Here is a 26,698-nt window from a genome sequence, read left to right on the forward strand (position 1 = left end):
GAAAACAGTATTTTAATAATGAGTATTTTAATAATTTAATAAATGAGATTTCGATATTTGATTGGGATACAAGGGTGTATGTTAAATGCACCGAGGTTCTCAGAGAATCATTAGAAAACTGTTTGATTTAACTAAAATATCTCGAGATTATAAGTATGCTTTTTTAAAAAAAGTGAAATTAATTGTGGAGAGGGAGAAAAGTTTTGTTTGTTTTTTAACTATGTAGAGACTGGCCAGAATCAAAGTTTTTTTCCCCCCTTTTTCTTTTGTTTTGTTGGGCCAAGATCTCTCTCTACATAGCCCTGGCTGTCCTAGAACTCACTATGTAGGTCCGGAACTCACAGAAATACATCTACCTCTGCCTCACAAGTGTTTGGATGCATGGGCCACCGCACCCGGCTGAGGTGTTTTAGTTTTTGTTTTGCTGATGAAAGATAGAGAACCAGAATATGTTGAGCGGTTACAAAAGGGATAGAGGAGGGGGTAAAAGAATTAGTGTTGGATGCAAGAAAAAAAATGGTTCATCAAACCTATTTTTCTTCACTTTTAAACAAAATTTATTTTCCTAAAAATCATATGGATGCATTACTTCTACATTAAGTAGCTCCTCTTCGTTCCCCTTAGAGCCAGGTATACGAAACACTAGTCATGCTTACTAAGTAAGGTGGGTTTTTTGGTTTTTGGTTTTTACCTAGAGAATTGTAGTCTCTGGTTTTCACACATATGCCATGAGGAAACAGCCTATCTTTAGGAGTGACATAAAAGTGAAAACCAAGAATACGAGTTCCTACTCATTTGTGGAACTTGAAGACAAAAGTCTTCAAGCTCTTGACACAGGCTAGGTTTAGCGAAAAACCCTATGACAATTGAGGGCTGTTGCTTTTCAGTTTAAGTTTTACAGAGTTCTATCTTGTTCTCTCTGCTATCTGGAGGAGGGTCACTGCACGATGGGAGTACGGTGAGGACTATTTCTGGCCAAAATAGCCAGTGAGAGACTGAGGTCTTTAGTCTGAAGAATTGTCTAGGAGAGGATAATGTCTAGGGGTGGAATAATATACACTAAATGTACACTTGACTTTACTAGACATGCCAAAGCCAGGCATGGGAGTACGTGATGTGCAACCTCAGTACTTGTAGTACTTATACAGGAGGACCCAGGCCAGTTTAAGTTATAACAAGATTGTGTCTCAAACAAACAGTAAAAGAAATGCCTGGGTAATTTCCATATAGTCCCAGTCTTACCAACATCAGAGATACGTCTGCATCATGTATACATTAACACTTGCTGTTGTCGGTCTTTACATTTTTCATTAGTGACATCTCACTATAGTTTAACCTGCATTTCCCTGATAATAATAATGTTGAACATCTCTTAACAGTCTCCTTGGCTACCCAGGGGCTTGTTTTTTTTTTTTTTTTTTTTTTTTTTTAGAAAAGGCTAAAGATCTCTACATATTCTGAATATAAGACCTTATCAGATAGGGTCTCTAAATATTTTTACCTATTCTGGGAATTCTTTTTATTATCTTTACAGTATTTTTTTGAAGTACAAATTCAGAAAATTTTGCCCAATTTTTTTATGTTTCAAATACTTAAAAGTTTTTTTTTTTTTTTGTATTTTCTTTAAAAATCCAAAATAGGGGTGGTGGTGGTGGTGGTGGGGGTGGTGGGGGTGGGGGTACTGCACGCCTTTATTCCCAATGGTTAAGAGGCAGAGGCAAGTAGATCTCTGGGTTCAAGGACATCCTGGTCTACACAGTGAGTTTCAGGACAGCCAGGGTACACAGAGAAACCCTGTCTCAATAAATCAATCAACAAGCAGACAAAAGAAGTCAAGGAAACAGTTTCACTTTTAAGTTCATCAACATATTTATTTTGAAGTTAATATTTCTGTGAAAAAGCTTTAAGGTTTTTATTTCTTTGTTATGTCACTAACACTAAAAAAAATAGAAAATGTTAATTTAAAAAAAAAACAACTAGAGAAAGGACAAATTGCTGCTAGGAAGAAAAATCCCGTGCGTTCTGTGGAAGTAGGAGTACTCTCTTCAAAGAGCTGAGGAAAACTACCTGGAAGTCATGTAAATGCTCATTTGCGCATAGTTACCTATATAATTCAGGGGGACAGTGCCTGCCTTGAAGTTGTGGGCCCAGGGTTCAATCTCCAGCACCATTACAAATAAAGATTGAAAATGAAATACATTTTCAGACCAACAGAACCTATAAAGGTTACTGCATGTGCTAGTCAGCTGTCTGATAGTATGACAAACTTCTGACTTAACCTTTAATCAAAGATTTACCTAGGCTAATAGCTCAAAGGTTGTAGTCCATGTCACTTATCTCTGTCCCTGTAGGCTGATGGCAAGACAAAATGTGGAGTATGTGACAGCAGAGTTGTTCACAGGGAAGATGAGATGAATACAGGGAAGAGGAGCCAGGGCCCCACCCCTCTCAAGAATCCCAATGACCTTACCCCCACTAGGCCCCACTTCCTAGTTTCTACCATATCCCCACAACACTGTCAGCTGAGGACCAAGTCTCTAATACATGACCCTTTGTGGGACATTAAAGATCCAAACCATAACACTATTCCGAAGATGTTGGTGAAAAAAATTACTAAGGATATGAAAGGGAAAGGTCAATTTAAAGAGCACAGTGCAAGAATCCAGATTGAACAAAGGGATGAGCTCACAGAAGTACTTTATTCCAACTTGTGTGTGTGTGAAGCTTTAGTCTCTTCTATGTTACTTTTCCAACCTTACCCAACAGACCATCAAGTCTTTTGTATGTATAACTGTGTTCATGTGCCTGTGTGCCCATACATGCATGCACAGACCAGACAGAGGTCTTCACTGGCTACATTTCTCTTAACACATGTGGCCATCTTATTTTTTGAGGTGGAACCTGTAGCTTGCTGAGTTGACTGCTTCCCACTGTTGGATCACTGTTCCACTGCCATGCCTGGCTTTTTGTGTGGATGCTGGGATCCACACACACACCCTCATGCTTGTATCCATGAAGCCATCTCCCCAGCCCCAGGTGAACACTTTGAAGATGCTTTCATTGTACCAACATGCTTACATATAAATGTCTCATCATTTGATAAAATATTTACAATTCAGACAAAGAAAAATCACTACCCATTGGGGATTTAGCTCAGTGGTAGAGCGCTTGCCTAGCAAGCACAAGGCCCGGGGTTTGGTCCCCAGCTCCGAAAAAAAGAAAAAAAAAATCACTACCCACAATGCTCAGCACACCTTGTCCCAACCTGATTCTAAAAGTTGATTCCTTTAGGAAAGTCTTGTCCTTACCCTCCTGCCCATAGCCTTTTCCCTACATTCCCAACCTTTTCCTCACCTCTGCCATCAACCAATACAGCTTCTTCTGCTCTTCATGCCCTGCTCGCCTGCCCTATGAATATACTGTCAACTCTTAAAGATTGTTCACGTCTGTAGGATTCTGCATAGTACACAGCACTCTACTGAGTGAATCAATAGCTAATGGTTTAGATATTTTTCAAATAACTCATTTATTTTCAGATCATTGTGTTTGATTTTAAATGGTTCAGAATCACTGTGAGGCTTTTAGATGTTCCCATTATTCAAACAACCCAAATTAAAAACATACAACTCACATTTTAAGTAATATAAGCAAAATAAAAATTATCTTTAACAATGCCTTATATTTTGCTTTAGTATTCTACTATAGACACATAAGAATAATTAATTATGTCCATTTTCTGCTTCCCTCAATCTGAAAACTATAAAAATACTGTTACATATTTTTGAAAAATCAAACTCCTTCATATCCTTTCATCAATTTTATGTTGAAAAGAGAGAGTTATTTTGAAGCACTGGAAAATTAGTGTTGGAAAAATAGGTTTAGAGTCAAAAGCTGGTGTATTTGCGAATAAGAACACAAAGTGACAAGTGATTTAAATTCCTTAGAAAACTTCACAGTTCTCCATATGTACATTTGGCAGAAGGATGAATTGCCAGCCAATATACATCAGTGATCAGTTGCTTACTTTTCAAAGATCAAAACACTTGGTGGGAAGCCTAGAAGGAAACACTTAAAGACATATAATTAAGAACTCTTATCTCTGAAAAGCAAGGTCCACATTTTAGTTACTGCTTGGCTCTGAAATACAAGTCTGAAGTATTCATGCAAAGTAGACAAAATAGCTTTATGGTTTGCACAGAGAATCTGAACCACTATGCAATACAGAAGAACTTCAGTTTTCACTTTACATTTATATATTTTTAGGAATAATTTCTTAATTTATTTCTAAATTGTACTGTCTAATTTCAAATAGTTCAAATTTAATGTGGTACTTCAGGTCCTAGACGTTCCCATCATTGACAACCAAACGAAAGCATAAACTGACATGTCCAGATGAGCATTTTTCAGGACTCAACATCTATTAGCTAGTTCTATTCACGTTCTCGCGCTGGTCGTCCTTAAATGGATGCTGTATCAGAGTTCTGCCATCAGTATGCTCAACAGGGGCAGGGTGTGAGAGCACACACCTTTAATCCCAGCACTAGAAAGGCAGAAGCAGGCAAGTCTCTATTTGAGGCCAGCCTGGTCTATACAGCAAGCTCCAGGACAACCAGGACCACATAAAAACCCTGTCTCAAACAAACAAAAAAGGTCTTCAGACTACAGCACGTGAATCTAGCTTGTAAGAGACCTTGGTCCTGATGTCTACAGTTTCTTTGGTAGAATTTAAGGTAAACATGAGGAATGAATCCCAAGTCACAGAGTGCTGCTGAGTAAGGGGCCACTCAGTTTTGGGAATGATATTTAAAACCTTTTTAAATGTTTACTTAGAAATTATCCACAAAGTCTTTCTACTTTGGGTCACTGCATTCAAATATATCTTTCATATACAGCACTGATAACTTAGCTTTTATTTTAAAGCAGTTATTCAGGGAATATTTTTGAAAGATATAGATGGATGGATGGAGATAACGATATAGATATGTAGAAGAGAGTGTGTGTGTGTATTTTGCCTGTGTGTATTTATGTGTAGTGTGTACGTGACTGGTACCACTAGGTCAAAGACAACACTGGATCCCCTAGAACTGGAGGTACAGATGTTTATGAGTCTATGTTGGTGCTAGCATCTGAACCCAGACCCTCTGCAAGAGCAGCAAACGCTCTTAACCACTGAGCCATCTCTTCAGCCCCGAAAAGACTCATTTTTAAAGGTTATCCAATAATGTAAGGATTTGGAGTAAAACGACAATAAAATCGCTTTAAAATTTCTTCTGTGCAAGATCCCTTCGCATCCATAACTGGGCTTCCTTCCCGTTGAGATTTGAAGATGTTCACAAACACCTGGATGCATCAGCAAGGGGAGGCTTTGTTTTTGTTTCTCACATCCTTAAAATAACCCTTCAAAAACGTTTGTGTGTGTGTGTGTGTGTGTGTGTCCTGTGTTTTAAAAACAATGGAGATATTAAAGCTCTCCTTCAGAGCAGCTTAGACACCTCACTGCACAGATTTTAAATACAACATATATTTAAAGTATATGCTATATGAAAACATTGCCAAATTTAACAGTTACCTATATATCTAGCATTATATACAATCAATATAATTATAGGCTTTTAGGTCAAATTCTGTAAGTTTTAGTAGGCAAATCAGTTGATTTCATGTACTTCTAATTGAGAATACCATCCAGTCAGTAACCACAAAGTCTCACTTAGGAAAAAGATCTACTGTACTGGTTTAACATAGAACTCTAGTTCTTTTCTCTAAGTTGAAATTTCTGAGCAAAATTAGTTTTACAAAGGTCCATGATTTAAAAATACTGGCATACAAGATAGCTTTTAAAGAAAAATGGAAACTGAGTTATAGACACACATGTATAGATTTGAACCATTCAGTGTGCTACATGTATGGATCATAGCCTCTTTGCAATTTTCTGATTTTTAATGTGACATTAAAACTAAATGATTCTTCCCCCCTTCAGCCTTTCCTGGCTGTATCCCCTCTTGTCAGTAACTGATAGGCAGACCATCAAAAGTTTTACTTGTCTGATTCTTAATTCGTCTCTCTAGAGCCCACAGTGCTAAGCATGTGGTGTGAGTCCAATCAACGTGGTGAATCTTCTTGAGCGAGCAGCAACACTGAGAGTGCACAGAGAGGTCCAGGTCTGAAGGGAAGAGCAGTAGCTGCTGTTAGACACTGCCAACAATGATGTTAAAGCAGCAGCTCCTTCTCAGATACACTCTGCCTTTGTAGGCAAGAGGTGGAACAAACATGACCAGAGCACATGGCCAGTGCATAGCTATGCTACAAGCAAGAACACACAGATTAAATTTCCATTCATGGATCAAAGAATCAATTTTATTTACATTACTAGTAGACTGCTATAGTTACTCTGAGATAGATTATTTTGTCAACGACAGGAAAAAAATCTCTTCCAGTATGTCTTAACAACTGTAATGTAATTGCTTAGTTATAGAAGTATAGAGTAAGAAGCAGTTAATGAATTTTAGAAATAAAAAATATGTATATACATCACCCTGATGCCTAAGCCAAAATATATCTTAAAACAAATTTTCTTGATTTCTATTACTCATAAAAATAAAGGAAATATATTGCAAGTATTTTTCTTTATAGACGATTTCAGTTAGAAACCAAGAGTTTAATGAAGAGAATACAATGCTTCCTGTGAGTGCGCTGCTGCAGAGGCCAGGGAGGTACTCAAACTCAACACATTGCCAAACCACCACATTCACGCCTCAGTGATGCTTTTTGTAGGCGAGAGCTAGATTTTTTTTTTACACATTTCAATTTTATCATGAATTTTTATCTTATGTTCCAGATAAATACAAGGCCCCTGAGTTGTGAGCTTGAGCCGTAGTTAAGAACCCTTTCTTTTGGCTTGCAAAATGTATCCTTTTGACTTGATGATTCCTCTGCTTTTCACGATGACCGAGTACCTCAGCAGCCACAGTGGCACCCACTCCTGGGCTTCAATGTCAGGGATGCTTTCTTGAAGAGCTTCCTGGAAACTTGCCTCAGACAGCAGTTCTAAAACAACAACCCCAACAGGTTAGACTTCAGAACAAGAGCTCTTTACTAGGTAAGTATGCATTTAAACACAGCAAAACTGAATCCAGGGCCAGGGCGTGCCTGCCTGGTGTGCCCCTGGTTTTGTTTCCCTCAGCCATTAAACAGCTCTGATGGCACAGCTGTGCCTCAGCACGTGGGAAGGAGGCTGAGGACCAGAAGTAAAGTCATTCTTGGCTGCAGTGACCTCCAGTGCAGCATGGCTGGAGGAGAGAGCTATTTCAGATAACACAACAAGACTGAATGGATGCATATCCTCTAACTGAACCACAATCCTAAAAACGACCAATTCTAAAAGTCACCCTTGTACCCCAGCCTGTTTTAACTCGTAACTTCTGGTCACAGAGCCTGGAAGGTGCACAACCGTGAGATAACACGAGGGTAAAGCGAACCCTATTTACAGTATTTGTACTACTGTGTATTTATTTCATCAAGATTTTTTTCTGGGTGTGTTCATTTATACACACATAACTCGTGAGAGAGACAGATAGACTAATTCACACAATAGTATACTTAATTACATGGAAAAATATCAATAAGTACAAAAAGGTGTAACTATAGTAGGGTTTAAAGTCATACCATTTAACTCCCCCATTAGTATATTAGGTATATATCATAATGTATTCCTCATCACTAGCAAAAGGAAATCTACTTTCTTTTTTTTTTTATTACTTTGAACCTTTGCTTTGGCCACAGAACAATACTTAAGGATATTCAGCAGAGCATTATATCCATTGCTTTCTTTAAAACAAAACAAAACAAAAAAACAAAAATGTGCCATCTAAAGAAATGGTTTAGTTCATTCTCCTGCTCCTGCACAGGACCCTGCCAACTGGTTTACCAATCCACCATTGCAGAGACAAAAATACAGACGTGTATGTTTTAAGTTAGCAACAGTATTCCCATTTAATAGTACTGTACCTTGATCACAGCACACACTTAAAATTAACTTCAACATTTGATGTCTTTTTCTTAAAATGTGTGTACTGCTGGGGATCAAACCCAGGACATGTGCATGCTAGACAAGCACCCTACCGTCAGCCTGCACTCCCAGCCCACTAAACAGTGCCTTCCAAAAGCGCACGGTCAAAGCCCAGAGAGGAAAATACCAGTCTTACCTTTTGGGTCATTGTGAGTCAGTAGCTGTATGTCAAACTGTTTAGCAAATGCAGTCAAATCTGGTGGCATCACACAGCAAGAGGCAAGATTAACTTGATTACTATTGGGTTTTACCTAAAAGTGGAAATAAAATGAACTGTGTTAAGTTAGGTCACACAGAAATAGAAATAAAAAGCAGAAAGCATCAAGCGAATATTCACGGTTGCTAGGAAACAGAACCAGCCTATGAGTCCATCAACAAAACAGGTAAAGTGAAACTGATCAACACAATAGAGTCTGAGTTCCATAAAGGAGATGAAACTGATATGGGCAGGAAAATAAACAGACCAAGAAGTTAATGTGTGCACTGAAAACAGCTGGGCTCAGAAAGGCAAGGCTTCATGCTTCTCACACATGTGGGACTTTCAGTGTGAGTGTGAGTGTGTGAGAGCGTGTGTGTGTGTGTGTGTGTGTGAGAGTGTGAGTGTGTGTGTGTGTGTGTGTGTGTGTGTGAGTCATGAAGCTAGAATGGGGAGAAGATATCTTGAGGGATGAAAATGGAATGGAATGCAATGAGGAGAAAGGAGAAGCCCCACAGGGAGAGCTGAAAATCAATTAGAATTTGGCAGTGACATATGTATGAAAATGCTATACTGAAGCCTATTGCTTTGCGCGTGTAGTTAAGACAATTAACTGTACTTTTGTCTGCACATATGTGTGTATACTGGTCATGTAGAAGCCAGAGGTTGATATCAGGTGTCTTCCTCATTCATTTTCTACCATATTCTGTGACAGGGTCTCTAACCCACCTGGCACTCGCTAATTCAGCTGGAGTCCATCAATCCCTGCAGACCCTCCTGTCTCTGCCCCTTCCAGTGCTGGTATCAGCACTGGCTAAGTGTTTTCATGTGTGCTTTCTGAACTGACGTCAGGTGCTCATGCTAACACAAGCTCCTTACTGAGCCATTTCCCTAACCCCCACTTTTTAAAGAAAAGAGCAATAAATTTTAGAGTATAAAACTACATTTGACAATTCTTCATTTATAAAATGCTTTTGTTTGATCATCTATATTAATATATGCCTTCTTAATCCAGGTTAGTGATAACAAGGAAAGAAGCTCTAGGAAGACAGAAAAGCCATTAGAGAATTACACTTACTATTAAGATTCAAAATAAAGCGTACCGGAAACTTTAGCAGTTTAGCACACCTGCCTCTAAAGCAGCTATGCTAAGAGTAATAATGGTTTAGCAACAGGGACTGTGTCTTCAAGGTAGACACTGAGTGTCAAGGTACAAACTGAGGCTACTAATCAGGCACCTAGGCAGACTCCTGACTAACTGTTCTGTACTTCCTGGATCAGTACGTCCCAGCTGCTTCTTGGCCACTTATTACTACCACATCAGTGAGAGAAAGGACAGTGTTTTCTACGGTCTTCCTGCTCGTCATCGATTCTGAAAGGCCTGAGGAAGCAGCTGAAAATGAAATAAAAGGAATAAAGACAGAATACAGAGGGTAAAGGCTAAGGTGCTGTTAACCTCCCTTGTAATTTTGTAGGTTCTTAATTTTGTAGGTGTCAGGGAACAATGGTTTTATAATACCTTCCCCATATCAGGTTCTATAAACTACGTCTGTCTGATCATCTCTACATAATAGAAAATGTTACATATATTTCCTTACTTAAGAAATTACAGCCATAACACACAAAGTGTAATGTTCCTTCACATGCAAACTGAATGAATGGCTTTACTTCACTAGCTCTGAAAACCGAGGATGTAGTGTTCTCTTCATTCCTTTCAAGTGGACAAATACTCAGCTCACTTGAGCATTTGAAACAAAGCGCTAAGCTCCCGATGCTTTAGATGAAGCCTGTCTCAGAGCTCCCACATTGAGGTCACCCCACAGAGACCAGGGACTAGATGCAGGATTCTCCCTGGCCATAGCAAATGTCACGTTCCAGATGGCTTTACCTGTGCCCACTGGTACAGCTGCTCCAACTGTGTTTTGTCTAGATCCGAGGTGCCTATAGCAACAATCTTCTTGCTCTGAACTAAGTTTTCTAATTCCTCCCAGTAAGGCTGCAAATGCTCCAAGGAAAGATTAACTCCATCTTCAATCGGAGGGGAAGCCATGATGACAGAGTCCAGCTGTGCAACTCCAAGGACTGAGCATGCTGAACCAAAGACATAAAAAGGCCAAGCGTATGTTACATACTAAAAGCTGTTATTACCGTCTTCAACATGGCCCACTGAATTCCGCCTGTTTACCAGCCACTCCTAACAATAGACTTCTGCAAAGTTTGTCATTTAGGATGTCTTCAGGTGCCCACTCACCTACTTCTCTACAGCAGGAGTGGGTTTCTGACCTGCCCTCTTCCTTTATGTTTAACTAACCAGCTGCTGAAAATAATTCCAAAGTACTTGCATTTTGCTGTCTCTGATTATAGTATGCCATCTATAGTGTAATATTCAAGGGGTTAATAATGGTTAAAGAGAAATTCTATCCTTAGATAACACTAAATACACCTTCTATCTAAATTCTATCAAAATATCACTGTAAGTGAAGACTTACTCTATTCAAGTCTTAAAAAATAGTCTAGAAATGTAAACAGTAAAATTGAAATCAGCTTATTTATATACATTGGTTATAACTAATTCATTTAAGATAATTAAAAATCCATTATTATGAAAAAAATTTTTTGGCTTACCCATGTCAACTGCATTTCTAGTTGATGATGAAGAATTCGATCCTACAATGAACAGTTTAGCTGGAGAACAAAAAGACCGATTACTACATGTCTCCACCCCTCATGTATCTGCGTCTCACTGTGCAGGATTACGATAGGAACTGGGTGTCTTTTCCTGTTTCTGTAATTGCATAGGTCCACTTTAGCCGGACTCATGCATTTTTTTTTTTTTTTTGGTTCTTTTTTTTTTTTTTGGGGTTGGGGACCTTGAACCCAGGGCCTTGTGCTTCCTAGGCAAGCCCTACCCCGCTGGGCTAAATCCCCAACCCCGGGACTCATACATTTTAACTGTAAATTCTAAATGGCATGCTAGTTGTCAACATAAAGAATAAAACAAATCCACGTATTACAGGGCAGTGTAAATAAACAGGGCTAAGCACAAGGGAGCGTTTTTAAAAAGATTTATTTATTTTCTGTACGCGAGTACACTGTCCTATTGCTGTCTTCAGACACACCACAAAAGATCCCATTATAGATGGATGTGAGCTACCATGTGGATGCTGCGAATTGAACTCTGAACCTTTGGAAGAGTAGTCAGTGTTCTTAACCACTGAGCCATCTCCAGCCGTCATAATGGAGTATTTTATATGTCTTTTACAATAAGTCAAGTCTAAGGAAGCTTCAAAGTGTGTAATGAGAAGAAAACTGAAGGAAAAAAGTCCACAGTATAAAACATTAAAATGAGAGTTGTTAAAGCTGTGGTTGGCTTATCTTTTAGAATTTTAAATTATGTACATGTGTGCAAGTGCACATGAGGGCTGGTGTCCTCAGAGGCATCAGGAGGATGTGAGCTCCCTGGTATAAGAGCTGGGAACCCAAGTCCAGTCCTGGGTAAGGAATCTGTGCCCTTCACTGCTGAGTCATCTCTCCAGCCCCCTTGGTTTATCTTTGTGTGTTAAACATCTTGTATGTGTTTCTACACAGTAGCTATCTTAAAGTTTTCTTGGTAATACTATGCTTATTACACAAATGAGGAAGATTAATTAAAAAACAGAAACCAAAAAGACAGCAAGCAGTCCTATCTCTCAGCGCCTTCATGTAGCCTTTTCCTGGTTACCCTTCAGAGCTGTGAACCAAACTCATATGTATGGACGCAAATACAACCCTGGGTGACAGAGCATTTGCCTTACATGTGTGAAGCCCTGGCTTTGGTGCTGTTCCTCTCACCACAAATAAAATCCTGGCACTAATCCCTGGTCCCTAAATTCTGTCATCTGAAATGGCCTTTTCTCCCTCTGAGAGCTGGGGTACCCTGAGACTGAAAGAGAAGAGCTTCTTAGGGTTGAGCATCATATTCCTACTAAACTCTAGTTAATGGTGCAGGAATGGAGACAACTCGGAGGAGGCTGAGACGATGACGACTCTGTCAGCTACTCAGGAAGGCTGGCTTTACTTCCTTTCCTACACAAGCAGTGATGTGAAGTGAACAGAAGAATCAGGCTTATTGCCCAGACAACCTTCTGTACTCCCAGGCAACCCGAGCCACTGCATACCAGAATGCCAGGAAGGAAGATTTATGTTTGCTTTGCTTAGACACAGTTCCTGACTGTTCCCTTTATCCTCTGTTTCCCCAATTTAATCATTCTGTTGCTGAATACAGTAAGTCAAAGGCTCATCCCCACTGCATGTCACCATGCTGACATCCTGTAACTCCCTCTAAAGACCTGATGCTACATTACATGAGGGTCTGTTTTCCACACCAGTGACTGAGTCATTCACTGTCAGAAGGAAGGATTTACCCCCACCCTAGCCCCTTCACCATCCACTGCACAGGAGAGGGTACTGTAAAGGGCGGAGCTTACCAGAAACTTTCATTTCTTCTCTTTCATCAGGGTTTATCTTCTCCACTGCATGGGACATGGTACATTCCAAAACATCTGGAAACTCCTGCAGGAAACACAACATACAATGAACATAAAATTAGCACTGTCGATTGTACAGTTCCTTACTGTCCTAAGCACTTCAGAAGGAAAGAACTCATGGAACAGCAAGATTCTTTATGAGGTCTGGTAGACTTTACAAGCACAGTACAGACAAAAGGTTAAATATGTGCATGTATGTTTCTTTACCTGGAGTAAAAAGGTCTCATTTTGACCAGTTATTCAGAAGTATTAATGACAAAAAATACACATAGTAAACAAGTGAAGAGCATAAAGTTCTATGAGGGTCAGAGTGGCTGGTACAGAGGTAGGTTTACTTTAACATTAATCAGTGAAAATCACCTGTCTTGAGTAATGCCATGTTACAATCTTTTTAAAAACCTTCTATATTAGTTACCAACTGTCTTAGTTACTGTTCTATTGCTGTGAAGAGAGACCATGACCAAGGCAAATGTGTGTTTGGTTTTTTTTTTTTTTTAATAAGAGAAAGCATTTAGTCGGGGGCTTGCTTACAGTTTAGGGGTAAGCCATGATTCTGACGGCAGGAAGTGGACAGGCATGGCACTGGAGCAGTAATAGAGCCTTACATCCTGATCCACAGGCAGCAGGCAGAGAGGAACACACTGCAGCTGGCACGGGTTTTGCAACTTCTACATCCACCCATGTGTATTAGAGGATGGGAAATAAGTCCAACAAAAATTCAAGGTCCTTCTATGTCAGTGAAATTCTTAGGAGGCCACTGGTGTGCAGAGATATTCCTAAGGTGAACACAGGTAACTGCACCCGGCCCTCCCATTAGTCTATGGATTCTGGGGACAGCACATTACTCATTTTGGGTGTATGGCTTTGGTCCATACTCTAAGTGACAAGGAAAGCTGTGAGCTGTGTCCAGGGCCTGGAGCAGGAGAAGGCTCTTCAGCAGGTCCAGGCTGCTGTGCAGGCTGCTTTACCACTTGGATCATGTGATCCTCAGATCCAATAGTATCTGTCAGTGCCAGACAGATAGGGATGCTATTTGCAGACTTTGCCAGGACCGACTGGCTGGTTTGTGGGTCAACTTGACTCAAGCTGGAGTTATCACAGAGAAAGGAGCCTCCCTTGAGGAAATGCCTCCATGAAATCCAGCTGTAAGGCATTTTCTCAATTAGTGATCAAGGGGGCAGGGCCCGTTGTGGGTGGTAGTCCTGGGTTCTACAAGAGAGCAAACTGAGCAAGCCAGGGGAAGCAAGCCAGTAAGTAACACCCTTCCATGGCCTGTGTGTCAGCTCCTGCTTCCTGACCTGCTTGAGTCCCAGTCCTGACTTCCTTTGGTGATGAACAGCAATGTGGAAGTGTAAGCTGAATAAACCCTTTCCTCCCCAACTTGCTTCTTGGTCATGATGTTTGTGTGGGAATAGGAACCCTGACTAAGACACCCGTAAAGATGAACAGCAGGGGAGCTCCTCAGGATTTGGAGCAAGGCTCTGTTATCATCTGCAGACAACTGTTCTCCTTAGACGGCTCTTAGCCTGCTTTGGACCTTACTGTAACTGAATGTTTTACGAAGGACCACCAAGTCACCATGAGACCCGAGCTGCCCGTCATGGACTCAGTATTATCTGGCCCACCAATCATCAAGGAGGACATGTACAGGATAGCAATGCACTATCAGCTGTAAGTGGAATATTCACAATCGAACCCAAGCAGCTCCTGATGCCACCATCAAGTTACATGAAGAAGTTGCCCAAATGTCTATGTTTCTACTTCTGTTACAACAATGCCTTCTGCTCCCAAACACAAACCTTTAGGCTCATAGCATGAGTCCTATGACAAACTGACAGAAAGAGACACTAGACATGGGCTTTTGAAACCTCAAAGCCCACTCTGCAGTGACATACCTCATCCAACAAGCCTCATCTCCAAATCCTTCCTAAAAAACATATGAGCCCGTGGGCCAGTCTCATTCAAACCACCACAGGAATTTAAACAAAGAGAAAATCTTATCATTCTCTGCTATTTTAAAGTCATCAAGTTTTAACCTGTTAAGGCAACATAGCTGCTTTTTCCTCAATATATCTTTTTTTTTAAAGAGCATTATAGGTTCAGAGCAATACTGAGCAGGAAGAACAGAGAGTTCTTCCACCTCTGCTCCCACACATACTTTGCCTCCCCCACTATCAACATCCCATCCCCATCAGAGTGCTTCATCATAATCACTTAGAACGATCCCTCTCCAGATTGACTTCTTTCATTTAGCGACATGCATTTCAGGTTCCTTCAATTATTTTCTGGCCTGGTAGTTCATTGCTTTTCAGGACTCAGTAACATCTCATTGCCTGCATGCACCACAGGTTTCATGTCCATTTCTCTACTGAAGAACATCTAAGTTACTTCAAACTGTTGTCAATTATTAATAAGACTGGTGCAAACATCCAGGTAGAGGATTTATGTATGCATAAATACTCAAGATACCAATGCATAAGACTGCTGGGCTGTATGACAATAGTATGTTCAGTTTTGTAATTGCAAATATTTTAATTTAAAAAATTTATTTTCTCGAGTATAATTTTTAAAAAGGCAGGGACCATCCCAATGAATGATCGATCTATTAGAACAATGATAAAAGTATAAACAGCATCTAGCAGTCAGACACATACTGCCTGAGATTAACAAAGCAACGATGTCTTTCTTGAGGTTCCTGCACACATTACAATACCTAGCACAATTCAATACAGGGTGTTGACAAAGTCAGGCACAGAAAAGAGATGGTTATGTCACATAAACAGATAACCAATTTCTACAACAGCTATATGGTTACAAACAGTATGCAGATTTCCAGCTGCACTAGCTGGTTTTGTGTGTCAAGTTGACACAAATTAGTTATCAGAAAAGGCGTCTCCACTGAGCATATGCCTCCATGAGATGCAGCTGTAAATTGTTTTCTCAATAGGTGATCAATTAGGGAGGGCCCAGCCTATTGTGGATGTTGCTATACCTGGGCTGGTGGTCCTGAGTTCTATAAGCAGGCTGAGCAAGCTATAGGAAGCAAGTCAGCAAGCAGCACCCCTCCACGGTGTCTGCATAAGCTCCTGCCTCTGTTCTGGAAGCCTTGCCTTGCATTGGTGATGAACAGCAATGTGGAAGCCGAATAAATATTTTCTCCCCAACCTGCTTTTTGGTCAAGGTGTTTCATCATAGCAATAGAATCCCTATATTCTTTGTCTGAAACAGGGTCCTACTATGTAGCCAAGGCTACTCTGGAACTTTTGTTGTAGCCCAGGCTGTCTTCGAACTCAGTCCTCTTGCCTGGAGCTTCCAAAGGATTACAGACATGTATATGATGCCTGGTTGTTCTTCCACACTTGTAAAGTAGTATGTGACAAGACAAGCAGCTGCAGATAGTCACTGTGTGTTAACTTTCCTAAAAATAGCCATGGACTGACATCTCATGAAGTACAGCTTCTTTCTGTTTCATGAGAAACTGACACTTAGAGTTGTTCCTAGCTGGATTACTGGGTGATAATTGTGCTTATTCTAGACCAAACAGTAACTGGAACAAAACACTGATGGCAGGAAAACTGTAGTGGGAACTAAGCAGGAGAAAACCTGATTCGGAACGGACTAGAGACTAGATATTCTGCTTTATGCTCAACCCTACTAGACCTGACCGCCATTTCAGCAAAAGAGCCACAGAGCTCTATGGCCAACCATCTGCTGGGCCTCACTCAGCAAACTGGAAATCAACTTCACATCTGCTTAGGCCTGCAGGATTTCTGCATTCACATTTCACTTACCCTGACCAAATCAGGGCTGATTTGGGAGCTCCATTCATTCAAGGTCTTTTGGATACAGTCTCGAAGCTGCAAAGAGAAGCATTTCCAGAGTCATTGCCAGCCCTTCACACCTCGTGCTTCAGTAAAGACGCATTAGTGGGTGGAGGAGGGGAAAGAGGTGGTAATAGAAAAACCAAACAAGCCCATGTTCACTAAGACTTTTTGTCTCCTACAGTATAAATTCAAACCTTGTTTTATTTTATTCTACATAGCCCTCGCTGTCCTGGAACTCACTATGTAGAGCAGGCTGGCTTCAAATTCAACAGCTCTCCACCTCCTCTCCCTCCTGAACGCTACATTAAGGCCTGCATCACCATACTCGACCCTGAACTCATTCTTGGCTGAACGTGGTAGTCTGAGTACTTTGATGGTGATTTTGTACCAGTGATACTTTAAGACATTAAAGTATTCGTAATTTATAATTATATGCAATTATATACAATATATCATATACAATTATTTCAAAGATATTGTTATAAAAGGACCTGGACCAGGCTGTAATGGCCCCAAGTTATAATTCCGATATCCAGGAGGTAGGAGCAGGAGTACCCCAAGATCTGAACTAAACCACTGAGAGCTCAGATCTAAGCATCGAGAGTCTGAACAGAATTCACAGAAATCACTTTTCACTCTGCTACAAGGAACGGGCTGCAGAGAAAGCTCAGCAGTTAAGAGCACTTGTAGCTCCTGCAAAGGCCCCAGGTTCAATTCCCAGCACCTACATCAGGCAGCTCACAACTAGCCGCAACTCTAGTGCCAGGGCACCAGTATGTGCTTCTGGTCTGGGCAACCACATGCATGTGGTGCACATAAGACAAGCAGCAACATACACACACATTGTACATAAATAAAAATAATTTTTAAAAAGCAACAAAGAATAATATGGTCAGAGGAATGTCTACACAGACTCTCCCGTGTTATATTATTAAAAATTCACACCTAGGATGGAGAGATGACTCAGTGGCTATGGGCTCTGGCTGTTCTTCAGAGGACCAAGGCTCAATTCCCAGGACCCACAAGCAGCTCACAACTGTAAGCTCCAGTTTCAGATGCTCCAACACCCTCTTCTGGCCTCCATGGGTACCAGGCATACAAGTGACATATATGTAGGTAAAACACATATATATATTACAAAAAACAAAAAACCCCATTGGCTCTGGGATACAGCTCAGAATCAAAGCAGTTGTCCAGCACCGCTGAGGCCAGTTTTTGGTTCAGTCCCCAGCACCAAAACTCTGCATTCAAATTCCTGTCCAATCAGAGATCTGCCAAACACTGTCTTAAGAACAGACAGAACTTTGTTTTAACATCCCAAGTAACTGCTGTATAATTCTATAGCCTGAGAACCACCAGCACAGATCGACTTGCAGCACTGACACCCATAAGTTAATTCCTAACGCACAGACGTCTTACCTTAACTTCAGTGTTTCTATTAAATATTTTTATTCTAACATCACTGCATGGTGTAAAATACACTTTGTATTTATCTCAATGTCAGTGACAGTAGTCTCATATAAGATGCATATTTACTTAATGAAAACCTGACAAAAAAATATAAACTGCCCTTCATCCCGACACAGCAAGCATGCTGGGGCTGCTCTCCTATTAGGGACAACAACCATGTCATCAGTCACTAAGCTTGTTTTCTTTTTTAGCTTTTTATTAGATTTATTCACTTGATTTTATGTGTTTTGCCTCAATGCATTCATGTACATCATGTATGTGCTTGGCGCACACAGAGATCAGAATAGGCACTGATTCCCTGGAACTGGAGTTACAAATGGTTGTGAACCACCAAGTGAGTGCTGGAAATCAACCCCAGTCCTCTGCAAGAGCAACAAATGCTCTGAACTGCTGAGCCGTCTCTTTAATTCTCACTAAACTAAAAACCAGAAAAATAACACAAACACTGTTATATCCTTCTACTGTGTGGGGCCAGTCAAAGGACAGACTTTTTTTCCTTTTTTTTTATTTTTACACTCAAGATTTTATTCTCCTCTTGGTCCACCCTCAGACTGCTCCACATCCCATACCTGCCCCCAACCCTCGTCTCCACAAGGATGCTTCCTGGGACTCCAGTCTCTTGAGGGTTAGGTGCAACTTCTCTGACTGAACCCAGACCCAGGAGTCCTCTGCTGTATCCAGTCTCTGAGAGATCTTGGAGGTCCAGGTTAATGGAGACTGCTGGTCCTCCTATAGGGTTAACCTCCTCCTCCTTAGCTTCCTCCAGCTTTTCCCTAATCCATCCACAGGGGTCAGCAGCTTCTGTCCATTGGTTGGGTGTAAATATCTGCAGCTGACTCTTTCAGCTGCTTGTTGGGTCTTTTGGAGGGCAGCCATGGTAGGTCACAGGACAGCTTTTAAGAATCAAATCTCTCTTCCATATAATATAGGTCTCAAGAATCAGGCTTAGGTTGTCCTGCCTTAAGCCATCTGGGTGGCCTGACCTTACACTTATTTTTGATCACTAATTAACCAACTCTGGCACAACCAGTGATTAAGAACCAATCACTTCTTTAAAGATAGCCAAGGGCACGGTGGTTCACATTCTGTGAGCAACCAATGACAAAAGAAAACGAGTAACTAAAAGCCCGAGCTGCAAATGACTCACTATCTTGCAACAACTCACTATCTCGATATGACTGCTTAGAATATGATAAAGACTCAGACAACACGAATTTTACCACTTCTTGTTCAGACAGTTACAGGGGGCAAGCGGGTACCCACTCAAGGTAAAAGGCACGTATGTCAAGTTCTGCAGTCTACAATAGTACTTTATGTGCTATTCACAACAACTTAGCTAGATTCAAGTCACAAGATCTGCATTGCTATGCAAAGCATAATTAAATTAAACACAGGTCAGACAAAAATTACAAGTCAATATGTTCTTTTGTTGTTTATTCTCTTTTATGTTTTGGAGTTTTTGGTTTTGTCTTTAGCTTACAAAGTACTGAGTTTCATTATTGTGTTTTTCAAAACAAAATCTGTCTCTGGTGTTTCTCTCCCTTCACCCTCAGCTCCTCTCTGGTGGTTCTGATACACATGGCCTCTGTCCTTCCCCATCATGGCCACCAAGTTCAGTGTATATTCATTCTCAGCTCCTATTTACAGAGAGAGAGAGAGAGTGTGTGTGTGTGTGTGTGTGTGTGTATGTGAGTGTGTCTGTGTCTGTGTGAGTGAGTGAGTCAGTATCCTCTCACAGATTAGCAATGCTGAGGCAGCAGAGCTGAATAGAACTTAACAATTCTACAAGCAGTACTTAGCTCAGATCTTGGAAACAGTCTAAGGTGTTTTTCCCTAGTAAGATGACTGGTTTACATATTAGGGCTCTGCTGATAAATTCCCCAATCCAAGAAGTTAGTTTATCTTCAAAGTAGTGGCCTCTTTTCTGAAACCATTTCTTTAATCAATGTTGGATTCTGAACAAATTACAGAAAAGTTCCAAAGTTAATTACTTAAGAAATTCACTAGCTTTGCCATAAAAATAATGATTTTTAATCTTATAAATTACATATTATCTATAATACCTTGTATTTTTCATTTTCTATTCTCTCTATTCTTATGATACTCATACAATACCACTAAAGATAAATATCACCACACCCAGCCAGTCATTAGATCTGGAATTATATAGCTTTTAAAAATTACCATATGCAGGGCCACGGTGGCAAATACTTTTAATCCCAGCATTCAGGAGGCAGAGGCAGGCAGATCTCTGAGGCTAGCCTTGTCTACAAAGTTAGGACAGCCAGGACTACACCAGGGTTTGTTTGAAACCCTGTCTCAAACAAACAACAAAACTATCACACAGTTCAATTGTTCAAACACCCACCATGCATGTCCTTCAGGGTGGAGGAGTTGTTGGGTCTGATCTAGCCCCAGGCTGACACCTGTTTCTACTTCCCAAGAACATCAATTACAGGTGAGTACCACCAAGTCGTTTTCCTATCCAACTTCTGACACTGCAATACTACAATATTGTCACTTAACAAAAGTCAACTCCAGAATCACACAACAGAGTTACAAATAAATGTTTTGAGTATATACACAGTTGTGTTTTGGGACATGTATGTTTAGGGAGCTGGAGGGAAGGTTCGTTGGTTGAGAGCACTGGTTGTTCTTCTAGAAGACCAGGGTTTGATTCCCAGTGCCCACACGGCAGCTCAAACCACCTGTAACTCCAGTACAGGAGTTACAACCTCCTCTTCCGGCCTCCATGGGCACCGGGCATCCACGTATGTGCAGCTAAACACCCATACTATAAAATAAAAAGAAAACAAGTAATTGAACTCTATTAACATGTGAATTTGTTTTAGTTGGGGTGATTTTTTTTCTGTTCTTCGTGGCTCCTCTTAGGAGGTCAGCTGCATCAAGATCAGACACCAACAACGAATGTGAACTTTGCACTTTTTATGGGAATACATAGTCACAGAAGTTACTGCCAATGATCTGAGTAAGGAGTGGAAGAGTACTATGGTCTTAATCAGTGCTGGGAATGGCAAATGAGTCTTTCATGAAGCACATTGTCTTGTCCCACAGCAGTGTGTACCTGCAAGGGGTAATCTTACTGTAGACCTAGACCAAGCACCGCACTGAGAATGTGCAAGTCTGTTTAGGTGGTGATGATGATGATGATGGTGATGATGATGATGGTGACAACGATGACGATGACAGAGGTATTCCCAGACTGCCAGATACTAGTGTGCTTCAGCAGTTGGGACCCAAAAGAGCTAGTAGAAGCCTCAAACTTTTCAGTTCCTCTAAAGAGGATGATTTCCACCAGATGTTTTCATAAAGCGCTTAAACAAAGATGAGAAGAAGCACCCAAGGTTTAGCGTCTTGCTAGTCCATGTGACCATGTGATGCAACACGATCGCTAACATACTGCTTTGAAGAAACAATGCACTAAGAAAAACAAGAAGGGGCTCTGCAGAGTTTTGACCAGGGAAATGGAGGAGGTCAAAGAATGCCAGGAATAAACTGCCAAGAGATTGCTGAGAGCTTCTACTTGAGTCCCAACAAAAAAGAATCCCTTTCTAGCCCATCTCCTTTGTGTCAGCTGTGGAACCACAGAAATACTTTCTACTATGGGCCCCAGGGGCCACACTGGGCTGAGATTCATGCTATCCTTCAAGTCCAATCTAGTCTCTCACCTCAGAAGCCCCTCCTCCCACCCCAGCTCTGCTGCCTAGGGTCTCCTCTGGGCAAGGATCCAGGACACAGCTTTTTTCTATTCCCCCTCTCAGCACTTTCTCTGCCCATCACCATTCCTCTCCAGCATTCTCAATCTGTGGGTTGAGACTCTCTGGGGGTCGAATGATCCTTTCACAGGGGTCACCGGAGACCATCTACATGTAAGATATTTACATTACAATTCATAACAGTAACTAAGTTACAGTTATGAAGTAGCAACAAAAATCATTTTATGATTGGAGGTCACCACAACGTGAGGAACTGTATTAAAGGTCAGAGCATTAGGAAGGTTGAGAGCCACTGCACGACCCACCAACCCACAGAAACACTCTTCCAGAGACTTCCTTGCCACCAGACTACGGATGGCTAGGACCCAGAGCATCAACATCAATCGAAGAACAAAACATGCACTCCCAAGAACAAGAGCAGAGAGCCACACCACAAACACCTCAGACATCTCAACTCCACATGCCTAGATCCCAGCACATGAACAGCCAAGACCACATGGCCCCTCCGGAAGCCAGCAACTCTACTGCAATAGGCCCTGAGAAAAGTAACGGCTGAAGCACAAAACAAAGACTTCAAATAGCAACTGTTTAAGGACCTTCAAGAGGATATGAATGAAGACTGTGAAAATACAGTTGAATGAAATAATAAAAACTGTTCAGGATATGAGAGTAGAATTTAACAAAGAACTAGAACCACTTTTAAAAAAAAACCCAAATTAAAATAAAATGCAAAATGAAAAACTTATCAAAAAACCCTCAGTGCCTTGTTCAACTTCCATCAGAGTGGCTGCTTCCGAGAGTGGACAGGGTGAACTCTGAGACTAAGGGGCAATGTTTGGAGTGCAAGACTTCGGAGCACACATCCTAAACGGGATGTCTCTTCAACCCCTCCTTAGACCACAGGGATCCATGCAGGACAGGAGGTGGGAAGACTGTAGGAGCCAGAGGGATGAGTGACCCCAGGGAGCCAGTGTCATCTCCACACAGTAGGACTGAATGAAACACATGTGAACTCACAGACAGGGCAGTGTGCAGAGGCTCTAGCCAGATGGGCTCCTAGGAAGAGAGGTGTCCTCCCCAACCTTAGTGCTAATCTGCAGTTGATACCAAGGTAAGGGGTAAAATCAGTTCCCCCTGTGGAGAGCCACTGGGTTTATCAAGCATTCTCCAGGGCAACAAAGTAAAAACTCCATGGTTCTTCTGTAGATATTTGGTTTTGCTTTGTCCAGTTGTTTTGTCTTACTGGTCTTCTGCTTGTTCATTTTGAGGTTTTGTGGCATTGGGGTTTTGTTTTGTTTAATTTTATTTTTGAAAAAGAACATGAGAGGGATCTGGAAGGAATCACAGAATGGGAAATATGATCAAAATAAATAAATTTATAAATACATAATACATACACAAATATACAAAATACGTAAACTAATAATAAATAAATAAAAGTAAATTTTGGGGGCTAGAAAGAGGGCTCAGAGGTTAAGAGCACTGACTGCTCTTCCAGAGGTCCTGAGTTCAAATCCCAGCAACCACATGGTGGCTCACAACCATCTGTAATGGGATCTGATGCCCTCTTCAGGTGTGTCTAAAGACAGCTACAGTGTACTCAATATAAATAAACAAATCTTTAAAAACATAAATAAATCCAAAAAAAATTAAATTAAGATAAATACATTTTAAAAATCAAAAATTAAGAATCTGAGAAAAATGCTCAGGCCTTGAAAAAAAATAGTGGTTATTTTTGTTTTGTTTTCCGGTTTCCTCAATCTCTTTAGTGAAGTTGAACGGTTTTAAATAGCACATCCCACTTTGATCTCTGGTTGTTAGGAACTTCTTTATGCAGGCTTAGGGTCTGGCTCAGGGGATGAAGCACTTGCCACAGAAGCATGAGGTCCTGAACTCAGATCCCTGCACCCAGAGAAAAGCCCAGCATGGTGGTAGGTGCCAGTAGGTAGTGCTGGGGCCTGAGGGAATGGACACAGGCTAGTCTAGCCAATCCCTGAGCTCTGGGTACAGTAAGACACCCTGTCTAAAACCAAGCTAGAGTGTAGCAGCAAAATATCAGACATTAACCTCTGGCCTCTGAGCTCACACACAGAAGAGAAGTCTCCATGTACAAACTGAACACACTCCCTGCATTCTAACTAATCTGCTGTGGAGTCCTTAAAGCGCATGACATGACTTGGGGCTCTTCTTCAATGTTTCTTAGGCTTCCTACTCTCATGAAGCATCCTGAGAAAAACACCGCGGACCATAAGTAATCCTTTGAACAACGTCTCTCAAACTGTATACATTAGTGCACTTAAGAATCCATTTTTAAAGAGCTAAAGAGATGGCTCAGTGGTTAACAGCATATACCACTCTGGCAGAGAACTCAAATTTGGATCTCAGCACCCACACAGCAGCCCCCAACCATCTGTAATTCCAGTTCCAAGAGGATCTTGCATGCTCACATGCACACACTCATATACACACACACACACACACACACACACACACACACACACACACACGTGTATAATTAAAAGGTCAATTATGTTTTTATTTTATGTCCTAGAACTTGCTCTTTCGACCAGGCCGGCCTCAATCTCAGAAATTCTCCTTCTTCTGCTTCCCAAGTGCTGGTATAAAGGCCTGACCACCATACCCAGCTTAAAAATCCAATTTTTACAAAGTGTAACAGGATAGAAAAAACATCTCCCATATAGTATGCAAGAGTTAGTAATATACTTTCATTTCAACCTGTTTCTAGTATGTTGATACACACACAGAAACAGAAGCATAGGAACTGAATGAATAAAATGCATTATTTTCAGTTAAAAAAAAAAACGTTGAAAGCCTCTCTGATGATGATGATTGAAAGATGCACTGAAATTCTCAAAGAATAAAAACATTAAAAACAAAAACAAAAACACTTTGCAGGCTACTCCAGTGTGCTGTGGTGAGATAAGGTCCACTTATACTGAACTCAGTGCTGGGAGAAACTACACCAAGATGCAGAGAGAGTTTTGAGAGAAGTAGGCAAAGGGGCAGTTCAAACAAAACATACCAACCTAGCTGGAACCCGAACAGAGGCGAGGCCAGGGGGTTAGGTGCCTAAATCTGAGCAGTGCAGACTCTCAACTTAAAATCAGAAGGATTCCAAGCGCTGTTTACAGTCTGCCTCATCAAAAGAACAGAAGCTTGTCTCTGATCACAGACACTGACGTTCCAATATGACACAACTTAGGAAATGCATTCTTTAACAGGATTCGTTTACCTTTCTGATGATCCAGTTGATAAAATGCCGGTGTATGGAGTATTTTCACACACCATCGTTTACTTACCTCAACTACTTAATGAGGGGATATTACTCAAGGTTAAGGTTATGGCGTTTTTGTTTTTCTGTTTTGCTTTGCACAAGAACCTTCCCCCCAAACTGATCATTTTTGTTCCAGTGTGTTTCCAGGAAAACAGTCTCAAAGTCATATAGCTCTAAGTGTCAATGTTTCTTTTTAAAATTATTTCTATTGATCTTATGTGAGACAGGATCTCACACCGTAACCCAAGCTGGCCTCAAATTCTACAATCTATTGCTTTAGCCCATTGAGTCTGGGTATTAGAGGAGTCCACCACCATGCCCAACTTATTCCCAACACATAATAATTGCACATCTGTTTTGTTTAAGTAGTAAACCTGATCCATATTACCAATTAGTTGCAGTCTATGGAGAACTACTGGCTCAGGAATGGGCCATTAACACAAATGTAATAATACATTTTAATTGTCACTTTCAACTAGTGATTAGGATGGGGGGGCGGGGTGTTTGGGTGGTGGGTTGAGACAGGGTAGCTCTGGTTGTCCTGGAGTTCACTATACAGACAAGGCTGGCCTCGAACAGAGACCCTACTGCCATTGCCTCCCCAGGGCTGGGATAAAAGGCGTGTACCACATGCCCCTCTTTAGTGGTTAGTTTTGAAGCAAATAAAATTTGCTTAATTTCCAGTAAGTATTTGTCCCAAATCCAATTCAGCACAAAAGAGAAAAACCAATGTCAATAATATCAAAGTTAAGCGTATTGTTAGTTCACCTACCAAGCACTAAACTAATACCTGGCTAAGGGAGAGGGAAGGAAGATGAGGACCCAGGGCTGTAGTGGCTCCATCTAGCAAGGCAGCGAACCTCCGTGAATCTCAGAGTTGTGCGATCAACTCAGAGAGACCGGCGGAAGCGCCCCTTCGCCCCTCGCCCCTCGCCCCTCGCCCCGCAGTTGCACCTGCCAAGCCGGGATGGCACCCAGCTCACCGCGGTACCTCTGGGGACAGCCTCCGGGGTCCTGCTTGTCCCCACCGTGCTCACCTCCTCGCTGTGCGTGGACGGACACTTTTTCCGCAGGCGGCCCCAGTTGAGCAGGTTCCCGGTCTGCAGGTGCAGGGTGCTGGCCCGCGCCAGAAGTGCTCCGGCCGCGCGGCTGTCGGTGCCCATGGCAGCTGCCGCCCGAGGGGACCGGGCAGCGCCGGAGCCGCGGAGGGAGGGCAGGCGGGAAGACGGCTGCCTCGCAGGGCGCGGCGGTGTCCCCAGGCCCCAGAAGCGAGCGCGAGGCTGCCGACTCCGCGCGGCCACAGCCCGGTGTGCGCTCGGGCCGGAGGAGGCCGGGCGACGACGGAGAGGCGGTCCCGGAGGGAGGCGCCGGCGCGGACGGTCGCTGCGGTTTTTGAGGCCACCACTCCAGCCGCCGCTGAAAAGAGGGAGCTGTTTCCTGGAAGACAATGACTAAGCAGAAACCGCACCCGAGAAAGTGCTTCGTAACCGTTAACTCGTCCCGCGGCGGGCCAGGGGCGGGGCGCGCAGGGCCGGCGGGGCGCAGGCCCGCGGGTGACTGGCCCTCGGCCTGCGGCGGGCGTGGC

The 26,698-nt window shown here is 41.8% G+C and overlaps 1 protein-coding gene across 1 annotated transcript; it reads right to left on the reverse strand.

Annotated features, from left to right (window-relative positions):
* Positions 1 to 3,507: 3,507 nt before the first annotated feature.
* Positions 3,508 to 26,632, reverse strand: Gclm (glutamate-cysteine ligase modifier subunit). Its single transcript, XM_032897387.1, has 7 exons — positions 26,151 to 26,632; positions 16,579 to 16,644; positions 12,728 to 12,812; positions 10,887 to 10,946; positions 10,150 to 10,352; positions 8,202 to 8,316; positions 3,508 to 7,044 (listed from the first exon to the last, which is right to left on the reverse strand). Exons 1-7 carry the CDS (start codon positions 26,274 to 26,276, stop codon positions 6,875 to 6,877), a joined length of 825 nt encoding a protein of 274 aa, XP_032753278.1. The 5' UTR covers positions 26,277 to 26,632; the 3' UTR covers positions 3,508 to 6,874.
* Between the last annotated feature and the right edge of the window lie 66 nt (positions 26,633 to 26,698).

This window comes from Rattus rattus, chromosome 3 (genome assembly GCF_011064425.1).
Source record: "Rattus rattus isolate New Zealand chromosome 3, Rrattus_CSIRO_v1, whole genome shotgun sequence".
Lineage (NCBI taxonomy): Eukaryota > Metazoa > Chordata > Mammalia > Rodentia > Muridae > Rattus > Rattus rattus.

What these genes read in the sequence shown, in the direction of transcription:
- Gclm (XM_032897387.1), bottom strand. Translation starts at nt 26,276, where the DNA reads ATGGGCACCGACAGCCGCGCGGCCGGAGCACTTCTGGCGCGGGCCAGC. An exon ending in TAGAAATGCAGTTGACATGG is followed by an intron (nt 10,353 to 10,886) that starts GTAAGCCAAAAA and finishes TCTTTGGTTCAG; the next exon opens with CATGCTCAGTCCTTGGAGTT. An exon ending in GACTCACAATGACCCAAAAG is followed by an intron (nt 7,045 to 8,201) that starts GTAAGACTGGTA and finishes TTGTTGTTTTAG; the next exon opens with AACTGCTGTCTGAGGCAAGT.